General features: G+C 49.0%; 1 protein-coding gene across 1 annotated transcript in view; it reads right to left on the bottom strand.

Annotated features, from left to right (window-relative positions):
* Positions 1-22,802, bottom strand: part of OCA2 (OCA2 melanosomal transmembrane protein) — a 333,377-nt gene that overhangs the window by 93,811 nt on the left and 216,764 nt on the right. The window contains exons 21-22 of the mRNA XM_050796132.1: positions 6,867-6,960; positions 2,130-2,223 (exon numbers count right to left, since the gene is read on the bottom strand). Of these exons, the coding sequence (XP_050652089.1) occupies positions 2,130-2,223; positions 6,867-6,960 (188 nt within the window). The remainder of the gene's footprint in view (positions 1-2,129; positions 2,224-6,866; positions 6,961-22,802) is intronic.

The raw sequence follows: 22,802 nt of genomic DNA, 5'->3' as shown, positions 1-22,802 counted from the left end.
CACACCAAATGCAAGACCTGTGTGAAAAGTTCAGTGCCCACATGCATCACCCACTGGAGCTGAACCTCAGGCACTTTACGCGTCCCAGGTGGAGTGGACGCAAACCCTTTCGGTTGGGCAGATGTCAGGTTATTGTTCCGAAGTGCTACTTGGGAAAAGATCACACTGCGGTTGCCCTAAAAATCTTCTTCTTTAAAAAAAATACTAATACCAGGCCTCCCGTGCCTACCTGTGAGACCAACTGGTGCTGCAAAAGCCATGAGGTTTTCCTGCTCTCTGAGATCCAGCCCATGGGCCTGCCAGGAAGCAGAGGGACCAGTACGTGGTACACTTGCCCAACCAAACGAGAGGAGATGGGGGATGTGAGAACGATGGCCTTCCAGGGCCGCAGATGTCAGGAGCCCGGCCCAAATGAAGGAGGCAGAGCTGGCAGAGAGGGTGAACTGAACCTCCCCCTGCTGCCCACTCAGCACGCTTGTCTCTGATCCCCTCTCTCAGCTGTGCTCTGGGTCTGACCCTCACTGACCATAAGGGCAAAGATGAGAAGACGACAGTGTGCGGTAGGCCACCTTGCAAAGGCCACTGCCATATCTGCTGTAATAAATGCTGCTCTCATTAAGATAATTCTTGTTTAACTGACAGGATGATTTCTCTCATGCTCAGCAGAGGCAGAGGAGAGTCCAGACAGAAAGAAGTGGGCCAGGCATTAAGTTTTGAACCCTGTCCCTTAGCAGCAGGGTCAGCGATATGCCCAGAGTCCCCCCAGGAGATGCACACTCAGTGTCCCCTGCGGCTCACACCCACGTCACCCAGGAGTGTCATTCAGATCGATGCCTCAGCAAAATTACCACATAGTTCTAGTTTCTTACGAACCACGGAAATGGCCAATATCATAAGTCTGGCAAAAGCCAGTATGCTGTTGTTCAAAGAGCCTGCTGTGTGTGGGTCCTCAACTGGGCACCATGGCCAGGGTTCTGTTCCCAAGCCAGCCCCAGGCAGCAGTGCCTGGTGCAGGGATCACTGCCTCCACCGGCTACAGGGTTCTCTTCCACTCAGCCAAAGTTGAGGTTCCAAATCTTTACCCGAGGCTGGTTCTGAGAACCATCATTGTGCCTACACCCAGTCGAATGTACAAGGAACTCCACAGAAACCTTGCTCAACACCAAATGAAGGAAGTTCATTTTAACAGCACCATTTGACAGGGGCTTCCAGCTTCCATTCTGCCCCCTCACCTGTTCGCAATGTGCAGTGTGCCACTCACACACAGACGTGCCGGCAGTCAGGGCCCCAGCGTGGACCCAGCTCCTCCTAGAGCAGGCTCTACTCTGCGGGCACCCGCTGTACGCCCCACCGAGGGCCTCATCTCTCCGCAGTCCTGAGAGATGCCCACACAAGAGAGGGAAGCCACTGCCAGGCTGCCCCCATTCCACCACCCTGGCTTCAGTCTGCAACATCACGGGGTCTTTGCTAGCAGGGACTGTGCAATCTAGCAGGTGATGTCAGACTCGACATGCACCATCTTCGTGGACAGTCAGGGCACAAGTTCCCACTGGAATTTTCAAGAGGACAGCCACGTGAAATACCTGGCAAGCCCACAGTCATTTCCTGGCCCCCTGACTCAAGCCGAGTCATCCAGAGTGTCTGAACCATCCTTTGTGTTATGGAGCTAATCCCAGCAATTGTTTTTCTTGAGACAGAGTCTCACTCTGTCACCTGGGCTGGAGTGCAGTCGCGTGACCTCGGCTCACTGAACCCCTGCCTCCCGAGTGCAAGCAATTCTTCTGCCTCAGCCTCCCAAGTAGCTGGGATTACAGGTGCACACTGCCATGCCCAGCTAACTTTTTTTGTATTTTCACCGTGTTGGGGTTTCACCGCGTTGCCCAGGCTGGCCTCAAACTCCTGAGCTCAGGCAATCTGCCCGCCTCGCCCTCCAGAAGTGCTAGGATTACAGGCGTGAGCCGCCAGCAATAAATTTTTAATGTGTTCTTTTCTGAGTTAATCTCTCCTACACCACAGTCTCTCTAATTGCTAAAAATATGCTTATCTTAGCATTGAATGTGCTATTTTTTAATTAAATAAGCTTAGGAACTAGACAGTTTAACAGAAATTTAAAGTGAATGTAAAAGTACCTGAAAAATTCCATGAAGGAGAACCCATATCCATGCTGCTCTGCAATTCCTGCACACACCACATTTGCCGACGCGCCAATCAGTGTCCCGTTACCTAAAGTCAAAATTTAAAAACAAAATTCCAGTTCATCCTGGTGGTCAGCTTCTGTTCTCTTCGGTTTGTAATATTTAGATCATCTCACAGGTTTTGATTTGATGATTATTTTACAGTCAAAGTGACTGCTTTGTAAATATCTGGAAACACACAAGCAGAAAATAAGCTCACTGATTGCAAATACCACGATTCATTTATGGATAAAACCACGGCTGTTGTATGTAACAAGAGGAAGAAAGCTAAGGAGAATGGGCAAGTCACTGTGGGCCTGTGAGTCTCTTAGAGAAAAATGCAAACGGGGCCAACAACCAAAGCCGAGAACGTGTGTCCCTCAGGAATGCAGTCTCAGACACGAACCACCTCCCTCCAGACTGCAGGCCCAGACACTAGGAAACTCTTTCAGTGGATGAAAGGATAGGTAAAAACAAGCAGGTGGAATTCCTTTCCTTCAGATCTTCACCAATGGCATCTCCTTGACATAAAACACCTCTCTGGGTAAGCTTTTATGAGTGTGCACACACAGGTGTGCCGTCCTCGCGGCCTGGTGAGCAATAGAGCCAAGGTGGCCACTCGGGTCATCAGATCCAACCCCCACATACACTCACAGCCAGGGAAGGCCCAGGAGCCTCCCCCGTCCCTCCCAGCCATCGTGGTCAGCGTTCGTGAACAGGCCGGTGATTCAGGCTCAGCCCGTTTAGCCGAGTCCTGACGTCCGCGCACACACGGCTGAGGAAGAATCGCCCTGTGTCTCCATCTCTGTCCCCTTCTACGGAGGGCGGGTGAACTGACACTGCCCTGGAGCTGCCCACAGCATGTCAGTGCGGGGGAGTGACCTTTCAGAGGCTGGACCACATGGATGACCGAGCAGGTGGAGGCCCCACGTCCCCATGAAGACACAGCACACACAGGGTGAGCAGCGTGCCCAGGTGTCGGGCCGGGAAGTGGCGAGTCCTGACAGTGAACCATTCTGGCTCCAGAAGAAGACCAGTGAGTGTTAGCCGTAGGGAACATTTACCTCCTGGTGACAGGCAGTCCCAGGTGGCACAAATCCAGATGCAGCAGAGCTCTGTGGCACGGTCAGGACCTTCTCCCTGCACCCGTGTGCTCTGCCACCAGCCAGCAACACTCAGAGCCAGCCCGCATTCGAGCTGCAGATGCTGCAGGCATCTCCTCACCATGCATTCAGACATGACCGTGGCCAGAGGAGGGAGTGGGACCCCTGTGTCGCCTGAGGTTTGGTCTGAGGGCCAGGAAAATCATTATCAGAAGCTCCTCCCTCTCCCACAGAAGACACTCCCTCACGTCACCTGGACTCCACATGGCTTTGGTCTGCCCATCCCTATGCCAGTCCCTGGGCCGGAAACCCAGCTGCCCATCCCTCCCTACCATGGGTGGGGCAGAGAAGCAGGGAGTCTGCTTTGCTTCCTCTGTGTTGATGAGGACCGTCACCACCTTTCCTGGCATCCTGGGCTGGTTGTGGGGTTCACACGGGATTCAGAATGTGAGCCTACTATTCAGATGCCACCGATGTTGCAGTCATTAAACAAGATGCCAGCAGGGTTTTCAGGGTATTCCACATGGTATGGGCTCCATGTGGTGGGGAGAACAAGGCCCCAGGTGTCACTTCCCCTGCTCAAGCCTCCCTCCCAGTTTCCACTGACAGAGAAGCACAGGAGGGTCGGCCTGCACATGAACATCCCTGCCTGTCCTGGCACGCCCAGGTCGTCCTGCGTGCGAAGACGACACATGGATCCAGAGGCAGAACAAGGGCATTTTCAAAACCACGCCTAGCTCTGTTTGTGATGAACGTTGCACACAAAGAACCAAATCTCAAGGGTAACTCCTGTGTCTGCAGTATACATTCCGCTCAATAGGCCACACTCCCAGAACAGTGAGATTTTCCACCTGACAGAACTCTAGGCATGGACATTCCCTTTGGCGAGCTGAAGAGCCACCGGTCCTTCAAGACCTGGATGTAACCTAAGGAAAGCAGCAGCCTCAGGGTTTGAACATAGCCACGGGCTGCCTGGATTGGTATGAACACAGCCACGGGCTGCCTGGGTTGGTGTGAACACAGCCACGGGCTGCCTGGATTGGTGTGAACACAGCCACGGGCTGCCTGGGTTGGTGTGAACACAGCCACGGGCTGCCTGGGTTGGTGTGAACACAGCCACGGGCTGCCTGGGTTGGTGTGAACACAGCCACGGGCTGCCTGGGTTGGTGTGAACACAGCCACGGGCTGCCTGGGTTGTTGAGAAAATAGTCACATGCTACCTGGATTGCCCACAACCTCTAGATAACCATGGCAGGGAAGAGCTCTTCACTCTTCATGCTCACTTCGCTTCCTCCCCACAGGTTTTCTACCTTAGGATTGCACCTGCCAGTAACGCCCTAGCACATGAACTTGCCTCCACCTCTTCTTTCCAGGAAACTCAAGCGAAGACAGGTTTTTCTGAAGGCTTATTTGAATTGTTCTTAGCTCTTCATGAAAAGAGCAACCAAAAAGTACTGGGGTCAGACCAGAAGAAAGGAAAGGAAGGGAAGGAAGGAAAGGAAGGAAAGGAAAGAAGGGAAGGAAGGAAGGAAGGAAGGAAGGAAGGAAGGAAGGAAGGAAGGAAGGAAGAAGGAGGGAGGGAGGGAGGGAGGGAGGGAGGGAGGGAGGGAGGAAGGAAGGAAGGAGGAAGGAAGGAAGGAAGGAAGGAAGGAAGGAAGGAAGGAAGGAAGGAAGGAAGGAAGGAAGGAAGGAAGGAAGTTGTTTCAAAGTATCCAGTGACTCACCTCCAATTTATAGAGCAAATGACATTTCTAAAACCAAGCGAAAACTTCTATTTAAAGTGTTCTTCACAATGCCAACCCTAGAGAGTGGAAAGCTGGTGTTTCATGGGGACAGAGCTTCAGCCTGGACTGGTGAAAAGACCTCTGCAGATGGACAGTGGCACAACACTGTGAATGTCCCTAATGCCACCGAACTGTGCACTTACACACAGTTAAGATGCTAAATTTTAGGTTACATATATTTTACCATAATTTCTGTAAAATGCCCAACCTTGAGTCAATGAGAAAGGGCCCCGAGGGAGTAAGTGTAGAGTTAACTCCCAACAAAACTGCACTCCTGTCATGCCAGGAACGGGTGCCTTTCAATCTGCAGAGCTACTAGATTAAAATGCTCCTAAGACTGAACACACTCATTATTCACTGCCTCCCTGCTTCCAAAGTGTGCTCAGTTAATAAGTGTCTAATCCCATTTTAGGAATTAGCCTATAAACGGCACACATTGATGCCTCTCCTAGAGAAATCTCCTCCACATTGATCCTTCATGTTTTGGGGAAATCCAGACTAGCTCACAAGGCCTCTCACTCTGCACGACCTGGCTTTAAACTTCCCTGTCTGCAGAACCTCCTCCGACATCTCCAGTCTCTCCTCGGGGCTCCGTGCGTTACAGGACGTGTCAGCCTATGCTGTAACCTTAGTTTAGGTGGCCATCTTCCCCGCTCGACAGCAGGGGTGTGAATTCACTGTCTGGCACAACGTCAGGGTATAGCAGAGGCTCAGCAAGTTCAAACGAACAGAGTCCTCACAGTGGATGCGTTTCCAGCTGTCCTCGGATCCTGCTCCTAATTGTTGATGTGAAATGTAGCTCTGCACTGCCTTCCTGGAACTGGTTCTTGGATGGAGGCAATTTTAACAGTTCTACACTCTCGGAAGAACTTGAGGCATCAATCACTGACTTAGATGAATTAGTTGTTCACGGACATTACAGAAACTTCACTGGATGACATTAATCCCCCTTTTCAGCCAAGGAGATAAACTAACCAGAGAGGCATTGATTTAATAGTCAGAAATCAATCAGAGAACAAAGAAAGCTGGATTATCTAAGCATACCTGGATATAAGAATAAAAACTTAAAGTGTATCTGATGTGTTGATCTAAGCTTCTTCACAATCCCCTTGTGTTCCCAAAGGTGATCAGGCTTCTCAGATGTGAGAAGGACTCCCCCGCAGTTCTCTCCACGGCACTGCATCCACAACCCTGTGTCTGGTCACCAGAGGTCAGTCTCTCCCAACACTCTCTTTAATCCACTTCTCGCTGTCTCCAAAGTATAATGCCCACCCCCAAAAAAAACCTTTAATCTTTCTTCCCACGCTTATGGGTTAGAGTCTCTCCACTTCTCACTGTCTCCAACGTCCAATGCCCACCCCCAAAAAAACCTTTACTCTTTCTTCCCATGCTTATGGGTTAGAGTCTCCACTTCTAGCTGACCCACTTATCCCTCCACTGCTTACGGAGGGACTAAGAGAGAAACAGAACCGCAACTGAGGATGGCTTCTGAGTCAAAATCTGTTTCTAAACCTAAGCACAGCCCACACGGGCACGGGGCGGGAACACATCAGCTGTGAGGCGTCAGACCCAGGCATCCCCAGGCCACGGGCCCGGGAAGTCGGGGGCAGCTCTGCAAAGAATGGGAAGGAACGGAGTTGCCCTGGAATTGCTCTGTCAAAGCTGAACATGTGTGTCCACTCAGGAAACCATCCGGACTCTCCTTCATTTGCTTTTAATTTGACACACACTAACTGTTGCTTTGGGCTGGACGGAAGTGTGGGCGCATACCCCTCCCCCAACCCACGTGGTCAGCAGCCCCTTACCTCCCAGGCAGGCACCGAAGGCCAGGGCATACATGAGCGGCGGCGCGGGCAGGCCGACCTCAGGGTCGCGGCTCAGGTTCAGGAGCACGGGAATCTGTGGAGGAAAAGGACATTGATGCCACATCCCATGGAAGCTCAGAGAAGCTGCCATACTGTGACCAATTTAGAAAATCCAAATGCTTTCTCACCTTTCAAACTCTAAGGAGCATAGGATTTATGGAAAGAAACCAAAGCAAACTTTGGAATCCACAGTAACTTGAGTTTAAACTCATCTGTATGTCTTTGATACCAGCTGCCACCAACTGGTCCTCCTGGTCCTGAGCCCCACCAACTGCTGTGGCTTTTATACAGAGTAAAGGCACATAGAGCCTAACACAGTGCCTGAGAACGCAGCTATCAAAGCAGAGCTCATAGAACCCCGCAAGTGCTGTGCTAACTATGCACACGTCATCTTGAATCCTCAAACATCCCTCAAGTGTGCTGTTACTCCTTCCCTTGACAGACGAGGAGACCAGGATGCAGAGAGGCACAGGAGCACAGACCTCAAAAGCAACCCAGCCAGAACTCACACACAGTTCCCTGACCCTACTGCACACTGGGTCCCCTGTGCTAAGCGACTTCTCACGGCTGCCCCCTGCCAGGCACCCTGAGCCTGCTAGCCATTCGCAGCAGGACGACAGGTACCAGATTCTACAGCCAGGAAGCACCATTCTCTAGTCAGCCGTGCCAGCCTCTGGTGCAGCTTTCTGACGTTGATATACTTTGCATTACTGTAATCAATGGAACGCAGCGGCTGTGAAATTTCTGTAAGAAATCTGTGTTCAGAGAGCTGCCCCCTTGTGGCTTATTGCTAGAAGGAGCCGGGAAGGACACAGCTGTTGGGCCTGCCTCCGGGAGACTCCAGAGAACGGAACGGCCGGGATGTTCCAACCAGACGCCTCAGGGAGCCCACGGGGTGTGAAGGAGAGACCCCTGGGCCCGCCACCTCGGGCAGTTGCTTACTCAACCTCTCTAAAGAGCAGCAGGCGGAGGAGAGCGCCAATGGTGGCCGATCTGGAGAACGTTACACAAACACACAAACGGAAAGCGGACCCCAGTGTGGAGATGTGAGTGATGTGCAGTATTATTCAATTAAGGGGCAAGAGAGCCGCCCTCTGCTGGGTGCTCCGTCCCCCGATGTCCTGAAAGGGGTGCCTCAGGGCTCACTTGGGAAGATCCGTTCACCCTCAGCTCCTGATCGCTGCAGCAGGATTTCACGTGTGCGCTCGGCAGCGTCCTGCTGGGGCAGGGGGGTCCTCCGCCCCACCCCAGATTCTGGGCTTGCCTAGTGGCTTCCTTTGACCGATGGAATGTGGGTGGGTTGGACAGAAGATCTTGTGTTTCTGCATGCCCCTCTGGAAGGCCAGGCTCTCGGCCACAATGGAAGATGGAGCCTAGGCACGGCCACTGCCCAGGGGAGTCCCCATGGCGAGGACGTGTGGAGCAGGGTCCCCCCAGCCCCAGCGGAGGCCGGACTAGGAAGCTGCAGCCAGGCCGCTGACACACGTGCCTGCTACGCACGTGTCTCCACCAGCCCCGGGTCTGGTTCTCGAGAGTTGCCTTGCAAGGCCTAGAAAGGAACCCTTCACATTTGCTGGGTCACAAGGGGCATGTTGAACAGCTCAATTTTTCATTGTCAGTAGCATCAAATAGACACTGGAAGAGAAATAAGTAACACACTAGGGAAAGCATCTGATTCTGCATCTATCCATCTGATGCAGAATCAGAAACTCCTGGCAGTGGGGTGCTCCCGCGCAGTCCCTGAGGCACTTTTCAAGCTTTGCTTTGGTTGTCTTATGATAAACGCGATTATCATAGAGGCTTCTTCACACTTGATGTCTTTGTTCTTTGGAGGAGGGAGCGAAGTGAAACTTCTCACCACAGCCAGTCATCAGTGAGCACAGCTAGCACACACACACGTCACTGTGAGGCCACAGGGCCCCGTAGGCGCTGAGCACCATGCTGGTGGTGCAAAGCCAGCCTCTACTCTACAGGACTGCACACGCCACCCGCAACAAGGAGACAGAGTCAGAACAACTAAGCACAGGACCCTGGGCCCTTGCTGGGGCACTGCAGTCTCAAGGGAGGAGGCGATGTCTTCAAGCTTAGTGATGCAGAAATTCCAGCAAGTGCCCTGTGCTGTGACGTCCATTGTCCAAAGCCAGAGAAAACCTACCCCAGGTTCCAAACTGCATAGTTACAAGTGCCAGATTCTGTTACAGGCTGATTGCTTCAAAAAATATGCTATGACATTGTTTTCAAATCAAGCCCTCTCTGGGATTTGCAATTCTGATAAGAACCAGCTCCCTAAACTCCAGAGTCCAAGGATCTGCCCATAGCTCTGTGGTCTGTCCTCCTGAGCCCTGCCTTGTTCAAGCTCCCCTTCCCACAACGTAATGCACCATTTGCCCCTTTAATTCTGTCCTCCATGCAGCCAGCCATGACCTTTCTGTCTTTGAAGTCTGCCCATGCAACCGACCTTCACTGCATCAACACTTCCTCCTCCACCAGATGGCTACACCCTAGAGCTTCCCTCCATCACTGCATTCAACACTTCCTCCTCCACCGGATGGCTACACCCAGAGCTTCCCTCCATCACTGCATTCGACACTTCCTCCTCCACTGGGTGGGACCATGTTATCTCGTCTATGCTCATTTACTCTTAATTCAGTCAATAATTCTTCATGAATATTCTACTTTGTGTCTGGTTCTGCTCTAGATACAAGTGATAGAACAACGAATACAAGACACAAAAGTCCCTGCCCTCGTAGAGCTTGCTTTACAGTGGCAGAGAGAGAAAAATTTAAAACTAATGAACGACGGCACAGAAGATGGCAGAGCAGGAAGCTGCCCGAATCCACCTCTGCCTGAAGGATGTGACTGGACTGGCAGGAACTGTCTGAAGCTACCGTGTGAGCTCCCCGTGGCTGCTGTCACAAAGCCCCACGAGCTGCGTACTGAAAACAACAGGACTTCATCGCCGTACAGGCAAGAGTCTGAAGCCAGGTGTCGGCCTGGCCGTGCTCTCTGATGGCTCTGGGGGGATCTTTCCTTGCCCCTCTGGTGTCTGCGGCCATCCGGCCATCCTTGGCTTGTGGGAGCCTCGCTCCGGCCACAAGGGAGCCTTCCCCGTGCCTGTGTGTGTCTGTGCCAAAACTTCCCCTTTTCGTAAGGATATCAGTCATATTGGATTAGGGCTCTCACCCTAGTGACCCCATTTAATTACCTCTGTAAAGGCCCTATGTTCATATAAGGTTACATTCCAAAGTACCTGGGGTGAGGACCTCAGTATGTTTTGGGGAGACAATTCAATTCAAAACAGTAACTATTTTGGAAGTCTGGAGTGTAGTCAAACACTTTTGGCAACCAGGGGAAAGACTGATAAAAAGTGTTTTGGTGAATTTTGGCTTTTTTTTTAGTGGTTATCATTCCCCATCTCTCATCCTGTGGCAGGAAGCTGTGGGGATGGCAGCTCCTGTTTAGGATGTGACTTGCCGATATCAGAGCAGGCAATAACGACCTTGTCCTCCAAAAGCTGAGGTTGTGTATGTTGACTGCTGGCCACTGTTTTGATCACTGGCCATTGTTTCAACCTCCAAGTGATGAAGCAGCTTCCAGGAAATTTAAAGTGGCAGTAATTATTTCTGTACACACACACACCTAACACACACACCCCTAACACACACACACATACACACACATTTTTGGGGAGCCAGAAACTTAAGGAAATCTTTGTCAGTCTACTAGTTAACTGTAGAGATAATAGGAGAAAAATTTCAATGACCATACACTTTTCAAAAACGTTTGGAAAAGTCACAAATGGATGACTCCAGCACTCAACGAGAAAGACTCAGCAACATCTGAGGAATAGGAGAATTAGATTTCTAGCATTACCACAATATAATACTCAAAATGTCCAGCTCTCAACAAAGAAGATTACACAACATACAAACAAACAGGAAAGTGTGGTCCATTCACAGAAAAAAAAATGACAGAAATCATCCTGGAAGAAGTCTAGGCATTAGAATTATTAGTCAAAGATGTTAATTCAGCTGTCTTAAAGAAGTTCAATAACTACAGGAAACCACGGGCAAAGAGTTAAAGGAAATCAAGAAAATGATGTACAGACAGAATTTAAATATCACTAAAGAGGTAGAAATTATAAAGAGGAATCAAATAGAAATTCTGGACCTGAAAGTATAATAACTTGAATGAAAACCTCACTACAAGGCTTCAACAGCAGAATTGAGGAAGCCGAAGAAAGGATCAGTGAACTTGAAGACATGACATTTGAAATTATCAGGGCTTATCTAGAATATTTAAGTTCATAAGAGACAGAAAGTAAGATGGTGGTTGCCAAGGCCTTGGGGGAGGAAGGAATGGGGAATTATTTTTAATGGGTACAGGGCTTTAGTTTTGCAAGGAAAAGAGCTCTGGAAATGAATAGTGGTGATAGTTGTACAATAATGTAAATGTACTTAATGCTACTAAACTGTACACTTAAAAATGGTTATGATGGTGAATTTTATGTCACATGTGTTTTACCACAATTTGAAAAGTAAATAAAATTTAAAATGTCAAAAAAGAAATTATTAGGTCTGAGGAGCAGAAAGTAAAAGAAAAAAATAAACAGAGCCCAAAGGACCTGGGAGACACCATCAAATCTACCAATATATGCATTATAGGATTTCCAGAAAGAGAAGATGGAGAGAAAGAGACAGGAAAAATATTTAATAGGCATTCAGCTAACAAAGATGTAATCTATGAAGGGAGGAAGGACTGAACTGTAAAGGAAATAAGGACTAAATAGTCTGTATGCTATTGAAACTAAACTGGTATTATTCATGATAGGTTGTTACACATTTAGGATGTTAATTGAAATTTCCAAGGTAACCACTAAGAAAATAACTATTAAAATATACAGAAAATTAAAACAAGGTAATCAAAATTGTACAGTACAAAAAAAATCAACTAAATACAAAAAAAGGCAGTAATGGAGAAACCAATAAACAAAAAATCTAAGATATACAGAAAAGAAAAAAATGGCAGAGTAATTCCTTCTTTATCAGAAATTACATTAATTGTTAATGGATTAAACTCTCCTGTTCACCTGAGGTCAGGAGTTCAAGACCAGCCTGGCCAACATGGTGAAAGCTCATCTCTACTAAAAATACAAAAATTAGCCAGGTGTGGTGGCGAGCACCTGTAATCCCAGCTACTCGGAAGGCTGAGGCAGGAGAATCGCTGGAACCCAGGAGGCGGAGGTTGCGGTGAGCCAAGATTGTGCCACTGCACTCCAGCCTGAAAGATAGAGTGAGACTCTGCCTCCCACAAAAGAAAAAAAAAAAACAGATTGGCAGATTGGATAAGAAACAGGATACATCTATACACAAGTGACTGTCTTTAGATACAAGGACGCAAATAAGTTAAAAGTAAGAAAAAATATTTTACATGTAAATAGTAACCAGTAACCAAAATAGAACTGAGGTGGGTACATTATTGTCAGACAAAATAGAATGTAAACAAAAACAGGTTACAAAAGACAAATAACATGTATTTATAAATGACTCAATATAGAAGGAAGATATAACAATTATAAATATTTACACACCTAAAAACAGAATCTGGAAATATATGAAATAAAAATTGGCACTATTGAAGGAGAAATAGATATTTCTACTATAAAAAGTACAGACATAAAATATTCCTCAAGATAAGACCACAAAATAATTCTTAATAAATTTTAAAAGATTAAAATAATACATAGTATATTTTCTAATTACAACAGAATGAAACTCGAAATCAGTAACAGAAGGAAAAAGAGAAAATGTACAAATATTAAGCAACCAAAATGAGTTAAAGAAGAAATTACAAGGAAAATTAGAAAACACCTAAGACAAAGAGAAATGAAAACTCAACATACTAAAACTCGTGAGATTCAACGAAAGCAGTGCTAATAGGAAAATTTATAGCTGTAAATGTATATATTATAAAAGAAGAACTATCTCAAATAAATAACCTAACTTCACACCTTAAGAAACTACAAAAAGGCAAGCAAACTAAACCTAAAGCTAGGAGAACAAGGGAAACGAGATAGATTAGAGGAGAGATAAATAAGATAAAGAATAGAAAAAATAGAGAAAGTAAACAAAACCAGAAGTTGACTCCTTGAAAGGATCGACAATATTGTCAAAGTTTTATCTAGATTGACTAAGAAAAAGAGATAAAATACAAATGATTAAAACCAAAAATTGAAGTGGAAACATTATTACCAATCTGACAGAAATAAAAAGGATTGTAAGAGAATACCATAAACAATTACATGCCAACAAATTGTGTAAACTAAATGAAACAAACACATTTCTAGAAATACACAATCTATCAAAACTGACTCATGAAAAAACAGAACATTTGATTAGATCTATAACTAGTAAGGAGATTGAGTCAGTAACCAAAAAATTCCCAACAAAGAAAAGTCTAGGACCAGATGGCTTCGCTGGTGCATTCCACCAAACATTTAAAGAAAAATTAACACCCATCTTTCAAAAATTGTTCCAAAAAATGAAGAAGAGGGAACACTTCCTAACTCATTCTATGAGGCCAGCATTACCCTGATACTAAGTCAGACAAAGCCACTACAAGAAAAGAAAACCACAGATCAATGTTCCTGATGAAATTGGGATGTAGTCGATACCAACATTCTTACAGGAAGAAAGGAACAGAAAGGAGCCATTGCCTCTACAAACATGAGATCCACGGAAAGACCCCAGGGCTTGGGAAGAAAGATGGCAGACAGCAGCACTCAGGAAACAAAATTAAACTAAACTAAACTAAACTATAAAATAAAATAAAATAAAAAATAAAATAAAATAAAATAAATAAATAAATAAAATAAAATAAAATAAGTGGCAAATGATAAAAAAGGTTTTCTGTGAGAAAAAGAAATGGTGAGGAAAGTTATAAAGGTGCTATTTTTTAAACAGGAATTCCACGCTGATTTAGCACTTTAATCTGTACGAATGTATAATTTTATTTAAAAGCAAACGTTGCGCAACTAAGCAGCTCAAAAGAATAATGAATAAGTAAAATCCACAGCATGCTTGGTGGCATTAAGTGTTACGGGGAAAAAATAAAGCGAAAGGGGAGACGGGGAGGGCGAGGTTGTCAGTTTAGCACTGGGAAGGAGCAGTTTTGCAAAACTCAGTCACAGATGAAGGAGCAAGACCAAGCTCTGATGATCCGTGTGAAGAGAATCTCAGACACAAAGCACAGAACGAGCAAAAGCCTTTATTACCAATGTATTTCAGAGTCAGGGGAGCACATGCGCAGGTTCGTTACACGGACATCTTGTGTGATGCTGGGATTTGGACTTCAAATGTTCCTGTCACCCAAGCAGTGAGCACAGTACCTGCTCGGGAGTCTTTCAGCCCTTGTCCTCATCCCTCACTCCTCCCTTCTGAAAACCCCCCGTTTTATTATTCCCTTCTTTGTGTCATATGTAGCCACTATTTAACTCCCTCTTACAAGTGAGAACGTGCAGTATTTGGTTTTCTGTTTCTGCGTTAATTCCATTAGGATCATGACCGCCAGCTCCATCCACGTTGCTGCAAGGAACATGATCTCATTGTTTTTTTATGGCTGCGTGGTATTCCACGTTGTTTATGTACCACATTTTCTTTATTCGATCCACCGCTGATGGGCGTCTAGGTTGATTCCAAGTCTTTGCTATTGTGAGTAACATGGTGATGGACATGCAAGGGCTCGTGTCTTTCTGGTAGAATGATTCCATCTCCTGTGGGTCTGTACTCAGCAGTGGGATTGCTGGGTTGAAATCCAAGGAGCCACTATGGCTGCAGCCAAGTCAGCAGAGAGAAGAGCAGTAAGAAGTGAGGTCAGGGAGGAAGAGCAGCCAGGCCTGTGCGAGGTGCAGGCCACCGCCAAGACTTTGGGCTGTACCAAAGTGGGGAGCCTCTGTGGACCACAGGCTCTCAGGAGCAGGGCAAGAGTGGAAACAAAAGGAACAATCTGGAACAATACATCTGACGCTCCTTTTCCACCGTGTGACAGCAGGAGGCATATGGTCCTTGCCGGGGCCTCCGGGACCGGAGCGTAGATGGCAAGAATGGACCCGATTCAAAACCTTTGAGGGGCAGCTGGCCACGGGGTGTCAGAGAAGGTGAGGTGTCAGCTGGCTCTTAGCCTCAGGGGCTTGAGGAACTGAGAGAATGGAGTCACAATTTATGAGGGCAAGGAAGAGTGGGGAAAGATGGAATCAGGATTTCAGTTCAGGACACGTTAAGTCTGTGACACCTGCAATGCCCCAGGAAAGAAATGGAGAGGCAGCCGGACACCCGAGGCTAGGCTCTGGGGAGAGCCCAGGAGAGAAACGGAGAGGCAGCTGGACACCCAAGGCGAGGCTCTGGGGAGGCCCCAGGAGAGAAATGGAGAGGCAGCCGGACACCCGAGGCTAGGCTCTGGGGAGAGCCCAGGGGAGGTTGCTGTGGATGGCACTTGGAGCATGTGCTTGGATGAGACCCCTGCCGCCGTGAGTCTGGAGAGCTGATTCCAGGGCTCCGGGCTTGGAAGATGGAGAGGGTCATGGAAGGAGGTGAGGAGGAGGAGTCCCATGAGGGGAAGAGGAGTACCTGAGGGGCCAGGCGGGGAAAGATTCTGAGGGGTGGCCTACGTGTCATGTTGCTGACTGGCCAGGTTCCAAGGGGATCTCTCTTGAGGGCGGGCACTGGTCCTTAGTGACATTGGAGAGAACTATTTCCATGGATTATGGAAGAAAAGCTCAACTGCAGTAAAGTCAAGAAAAAGTGAAGGTTCCAACAAAGAGAGGGTGGCAAGACAGATTCCCTTTCCAAGTGTTTGGCTACAGGAAACAGAGGACGTAGGGGAGCGGCGGGAAGGCCTGGAGACACGGCAGCAAGCCTGCATCCTCCTGCCAATCATCAGCAGAGAGTGAAGATAAATGATGCAGGGAGGACAGTGGTGTGTGGTCCTGGGTGAAGGCACCGGCCTTCGCTGGGAGCCGGACATCTCCCCACACACCCGGAAGGCAGGCAGGACGCACTGGGTGGCCACAGCGTCACGTGGGAAGTGCCCACGTGGTTGCTGTATGTCCTCACAGACAGAAAGCATGGGCATCAGCCTCGAAGGAGGGGCAGTGCTGGAGGCCAGACGGGGCACAAGAGGCACACACAGTGCACAGCGCCCACACAGGGGGACACGCTGCCCACCCAGAGCCAAAGAACTTTGGAAAAAAAAAAAATGTAAACCTCCTCAGACTTTTTTTTTTTTTGAGATGGAGTCTCGCTCTGTCACCCAGGCTGGAGTGCAGTGGTGCCATCTCAGCTTGCTGCAACCTCCGCTCCCCTCCCCGCTGGGTTTAAGTGATTCTCCTGCCTCAACCTCCTGAGTAGCTGGGATTACAGGTGCGTGCCACTATGCCTGGAGAAATTTTATATTTTTAGTAGAGACAGGGTTTTACCATGTTAGCCAGGCTGGTACTGAACTCTTGATCTCAGGTGATCCACTGGCCTCAGCCTCCCAGGGTGCCAGGATTCCAGGCGTGAGCCACCGTGCCTGGGCTCCTCAGACATTTTAAGTTCGTATGTCAAATTTGCCATTCCAATTTACAATAATCCCCAAGGAGGTAGTCTATATCAACATCCTTAAACAAAGGCATCCCATCATTCTTTTTTTTTTTTTTTTTTTTTTTTTGAGACGGAGTCTTGCTCTGTCGCCCAGGCTGGAGCACAGTGACCAGATCTCGGCTCACTGCAAGCTCCGCCTCCCGGGTTCCCGCCATTCTCCTGCCTCAGCCTCCCGAGTAGCTGGGACTACAGGCACCCGCCACCTCGCCCGGCTAGTTTTTTGTATTTTTTAGTAGAGACAGGGTTTCACCGTGTTAGCCAGGATGGTCTCGATCTCCTGACCTCGTGATCCGCCCGTCTCGGCCTCCCAAAGTGCTGGGATTACAGGCTTGAGCCACCGCGCCTGGCCCCCATCATTCTTTTAAATGTCTACTTTTAAATTTAAATACCACAACATCATAAGTCATCTAAAAATACATCTGAAGCTCCTTTTCCGCTGTGTGACAGCCGGAAGGCACATGGTTCCCACCGCCTGACCTCTGGCCCAGGCAACGGGTCTGACTCAGGGGTCTGGGAAGCCGGCCCAGGACGCACTAACCATCAGCGGGAGGCTGGCAGGGCTGACCTGACAGGTCAGGAAGGACAGGCCCCCTGAGGCTGCAACTACCTGGGCAGGGGCAGAGGTGGCCCAGGCGCATGGCAAGCACACAGCAGCCACGGGAGGAGGGCAGAGCTGCCTGGGGCACGGAGGAGGGATGCTGCCGTCGGCTCCTGACACAGCAGCCACTCAGCAGCAGTTCTGGGTGGATCCCCTGGTGAGGGTGCACAGGTGCCGCAGGTAAGCACGGGGAACGTCGCACCCTCACTGCGATTCTGAGAGTTGAGAGATGGATTGCGGTCCCCTGGTGAGGGTGCACAGGTGCCGCGGGTAAGCACGGGGAAGGCCGCACCCTCACCGCGATTCTGGGAGTTGAGAGACGGATCGCGGTGAGGCAGGGGAAAGCTATTTATAGCTGATAGGGGCACAGGTCCTGCCGACGGGCCTGGCCTAGACCAGTACTTCTTCAATGCCAATGTGTGGAGTGGGTTGCCTGGCACCTTGTCCAAATGCAGGCTCTCACTCAGGGGTCTGAGCATCTGAGACCTGCCCTGTGAGAAGTTCCTGGTGCTGCGAGATTCTGCCAGTGCCCAAGCCCCATCTGAGGGCAAAGGGCTGTGCTTTTTCAATATGATGCATTCCTTCTCCCCATTCTGGAACTGCTGCCATGGCCACGCTGGTCCCCTGGGTCAAGCCTCCAAATCTCTCATCCTTTTTCACGACTCTGGTTCTCTACGCTTTTGTCCTGTACCTGCACACACGTCTCTCACTTGGCGGCAAGCACAGCAACTCGGGCCTAACACCTTGCTCTTCTTCAATTCGTTATTCCATATTTTTTGTGGAAAACATTACAGGTTTTAGTTGCAGAAACTAATTTTTGTGCTGTGTTTAAATCTCCGAGTGTTCTCATAATTTGTCATTTGTTGTACTGTGTCGGTGAGACACAGTGAATGAGCTTCTGTCACACTACTGGTCCCTTAAATGTGCCACTTGGATTTCGTGGGGTGCCACGGAGCTGGAGTCTGGCGGTGCAGTGGCTGGTCTGTGGGCCTTGGAAGGTGAGAGACCCTCACTTCTGGGCCCAGCAGTGCCCCTCTGAGGTCGCTCCCCAACCACCCAGAGGACATCCATTGTGCACCTGCCCGGGGCAGACTTGCAACCCACACAGCCCATCAGTCCCAGGCTCAGCACCAAGCGAACGGGGGAAAACGGCATATCTGTGCTCCTCCCATTTCTGTTTCTCTAACTCTAGTGCCTCCTTAGCTTGCACAATGGCAGAGTTGGGATTCGAGCCCAGATCCACCTGCTGCAGAACCTGAGCTGCTGAAAGTGCCAACTGCTCATGTTTTTTTTTTTTTTTTTTTTTTTTGAGACGGAGTCTCGCGCTGTGTCACCCAGGCTGGAGTGCAGTGGCGCGATCTCGGCTCACTGCAAGCTCCGCCTCCCAGGTTCACGCCATTCTCCTGCCTCAGCCTCCGAGTAGCTGGGACTACAGGCGCCCGCCACCACGCCCGGCTAATTTTTTGTATTTTTAGTAGAGATGGGGTTTCACCGTGTTAGCCAGGATGGTCTCGATCTCCTGACCTCGTGATCCACCCGCCTCGGCCTCCCAAAGTGCTGGGATTACAGGCTTGAGCCACCGCGCCCAGCCTAAAAATGAGATTAAGTTAAAAAAAATTTTAAAGCTAAAGCTCAAGGGAAATGCTTTCGACTTTCACACCCTCTGAAAGAGTGCTCTCCTGTGCCAGGTGTGACAGCCCAGGATGTCTGCCCTGATACCTCCCGCAGGGCTGCGGGATGGGGCGAGATTGCAAAGAAAGTTGGGGAAAGGAGATGCCTGAGAAACTGCCTTCCACCCAGAGGCTGGGTGACAGCACAGATAATGATGAGTGCCAACAAGTCAGTTAAAGGAAACCCACAGATTTATGTGCATAAATTGCCAGCCTTTGAATTCAACATTCAGGACAAGAGTAATAACCTTTTAACTTGAAAGTTGCCCGAGGATTTTTCCTTTTCAAGCAAATGAGGTTGAAAAGTTAAGGTTTAAATGGAGAAAGACCATCAGGGAATTCTCAGTCACTATGCTGTTTCTCAGCGGTTCCAACTCGGTCTTTAGGACCATGCAATGGAGTCCTAAGAACGCCGCCCACGGAGGCCCCCTGCCCACCAAGAGGGCAAGAGGAAGGAAGAGGTGGTGGGTGTGAAAGGGATTTCCCTGTATGGAAATATCGGTTAAACGTCTCCACGCCAAGAAAAGAAATAGGAGGAGAAATATCCTGAACAAATGAACAGAGTTCACCTGTCGCTCTCAGCCCATAGCTGACGATGCAAACGCAGCAGGAACAACCCCACACTGAAGACGCGCTCGGAGAGATGACGCCGTCGGAGAAGAGACGGGCTCCGTGTTGTCTCGAGACTCAGGTCCCTGGAATACCAGGCGAAGGCTGCTGAAGCGCCCCACGCAGCCCAGGCTCCTGCCGGCTCTCTCCGCCGAGGCAGCGGCCTGCATCTATGTCACTGGAGGTGGCGACTGCACCTGCCTGCTCTCTGACCCTTTCCAAGGTTCCGTTCATGTTGAAATCCCCAGTGAAGAGTGTCCTGTTGACCTGGCCGGTGACACCAGCCAGAGGTGTGTTCTCGCCTCTGACAGAGCCGGCCAGGAGGCAGGGGAGGCAGGCAGCTCTGCTGGCCAGGCGGCGGGAGCCCAAGCACTGCACACTGTGTTCACGCTGTGTCTGCGGCCGCGGGCAGGCGCGCCCGTCTCTCCTGATGCATTTCCACGAATGTTCTTTGGTCTCCTTGTCCATTCCCCACCTGAACACGGAGCAGGTCCCGAGTGGGTGCAGAGAGGACCAGGTACTCTAAGGGTGTTTGGTTACAGCCAACCCTGGGGACGGTCCAAGAAGCCTCGCCGACTATAGCAGAAGCTCAGATGTCTGAACTCTGCCGATCTACACGAGCCAGGCCAGGGCACAAAGGTTTCAGGATGGCGAGGAGACGGCACTGCCTTCTCTCTGCATCAGCAGCAGGTGCAGAGGGACGCATGACTGCAAAGATCTCAGGCCTGAACTACACCCACGTTGCCACCCACATACCCTCCTGGCCACTCCCTGGGTTCAGAGGGCTCCACAGCTGTGCAGTGGAAAGGTCCTCCCAGTCAAAGGGGCCTCTCTGAGGGCAGGAAACCCAGATCACCTCCCAAAGAGCCATTCCTATCACTGCATCTGTCAGAAGCCAGAACCAGTGGGAGGAAACTGTAGACATGAGGATTTACTATGAATGAGTTGCCCTACATGACTGGGGGCCTGAGTAGGACACCCTACATCCATCCAGAGGGCAGGCCATTGTGCCCAGAGGCTGCACAGCAAAGGCAGACCCAGAGAAAGGACCAGCTGCCACCCAGGGAACATAGAGGGCTGTGGGTTGGTGAGGCTGGCTCCCAGGACAGGCAAGGAGGGAGTTGAGAGGGAAGCTGCTACCAGTGGCAAAGAACAGCACTGTCGAAGGCCCAAGAGCCCCAGCATCGTGCTGGAGAGGTGGCACCACATCACTGAAGATGAGGGTGTGTCTCGAGTGGCAGGTGGTCTGGCAGGAGGGAGGTGCACAGGTGGGGTCTGCGACTCTGAGACATGCAGCAAGCACGGGGTGTCCAGCTCCCTCAGTAACAGAGTAGCAGAGGACGGCAGGCCAGGGAGGAGGCGACACACAGTTACTCCAGGACAATTAATCTATGGCAGTTAGTTCACTTTCCTATTCATCTGCAAACACTCGCTAAGTATCTTTTTGGTGCCAGATATAACACTCGTGAATGAGGCTACAGACACAAACGGTCGGAGTTCGCAGATGGCTGCAGACACTCTTGACAATCCGCTTGTTGAGTGACTCGGTGGATGTAGGTGCACAGTACTGTGGGACCCAGAGGGCAAGCAAGGCTCTGCACCGGGAAGCACAGAAGCATTGAGGAGAAGGCACTGAGGTAGGGATGGAGAAACGCTTTGAAGCCTCCTTGGAGCTCTGTTTTGTGAGTTCTGGGCCTCCAAGGCAGAAGCCAGAAACTCACTGTTGCCACCTCCATTGCAGTTAGAACAGGCACGGGCTCCTCCAATCAGACACACCTGCTCCAGAGGCCCATCTGGAGAATTCGGAGAGGTGTGACAAGGCATACTCAAGAGCAGGGTGACAGAAGTCCCTGGACTCAGTAGCCAGCATGGGGGCAGGGATCCTGAGCACTCATGCCAAGCTGCAAAAGCTGGGGGCTTGTGGGCAGCCCCCCATTCCCATTGTGCAGTTTAGAAATTCTCAGAAATTCCAAAAACTATGTACTATCCCTAGATAAACTCCTTTTCATCTTAAACTAACTAAAATAGGTTCTGTTCACTGCAACTGTTGTTTGAAATGCTGACACCACCATGTGCATTACAAACAGAATGATTTCCACTAAAGGACTAGGAATAAAATCAGTGCCTTCGAAACCAATTGATGGGTGGGGAGATGTGATGTATCAATCTAAAGAAGTCAGGAAATGATCATGAAAAAAAAAAGAATTAGCAAGGAAAAAGCATTAAAAAAATGAAATGATGGTAATTAGTTCAAGTCGATAAGTCATTACAATAAATGTAAACATGTTAAACTATTTTCTTAAAAGACAAAGATTATCTGCTTTGAATTTTAAAAATCGACTTGCATTCTGCTTAAAAATGCAGTTGGAAAAAGGATTTTTAAAAAAACAATAAATAAATAAAGGACTGGAAAAAGATAAACCTGGCAGAGGCTCAGAGCAGAGATGGAGACCTCGTGCAAGGTAAAAGAAATCAGCCACTGTGAAGTTACTAGATAATGAACCTTTAACATCTAATACAATCACAAAGTAAACGATGCAAAAACGTGCTGAAGTGCAAGGAGGAACAAACTAATTAAAAAAGTTCTCTGCTATATCAAAACAGATAGATTGAAAAGAGATAAGTGAATCTAGAGAGGATAACAACACAATGACATGCTTATGTATGTTAATTATGAGCATTCTATATGTATGTTAACTGCTCACATATACTGAGAACATTTGAACATTTTATCTTCTTTGCCGCAGGATTTCCTTTTTGCTTATTTTGTAAGGAACAAAATATTATAAACAAATGTGAGGCTCCTTTCCTCCCTCAGGACCCAGGACTGTTTTCATCCTTCCCTCTCCTCAGGGAGCTGACTTCATGAATTTGAATCATAACCACCTACACATCGGCCCCCTGTGAGAGGAGCTAGGGCAGGATCCTGGCTCCTGTGGATCAGCAGAGGCAGAAGCCAAGCACGGAGTGACCAAAGCAGCCAGTGGGCAGAAGCTGACACACAGCTTTTTAGGCGGCAGCTGGAGAAAAACAGCCACATGGTAAGTCAGATGGTATTTCAGGGATTTCTAATCACGAAATCCTATAGACCACCTGCAACGGAAACCAGGCTCTCGAAGAAGAAACAGCTGTACTCCCATTTTCACTGTAGCATTATTCAGAATAGCCAAGATACGGGAAAAACTTGCATGTCCACTGATGGACATGTGGATAAAGAAAATGTGGTATATGAATATACATGCAATGAAAGGTGATTCGGGCTTAAAAGGGCAGAAAATCCTGCTATTTGTGACAACATGGATGAACGCAGAGGGCATTATGCTATGTGAGATAAGCGAGTCACAGAAGGAGCAATACCGCC

Source organism: Macaca thibetana, chromosome 7 (genome assembly GCF_024542745.1).
Source record: "Macaca thibetana thibetana isolate TM-01 chromosome 7, ASM2454274v1, whole genome shotgun sequence".
Lineage (NCBI taxonomy): Eukaryota > Metazoa > Chordata > Mammalia > Primates > Cercopithecidae > Macaca > Macaca thibetana.
This window is presented reverse-complemented; position numbering and strand designations above follow the sequence as displayed.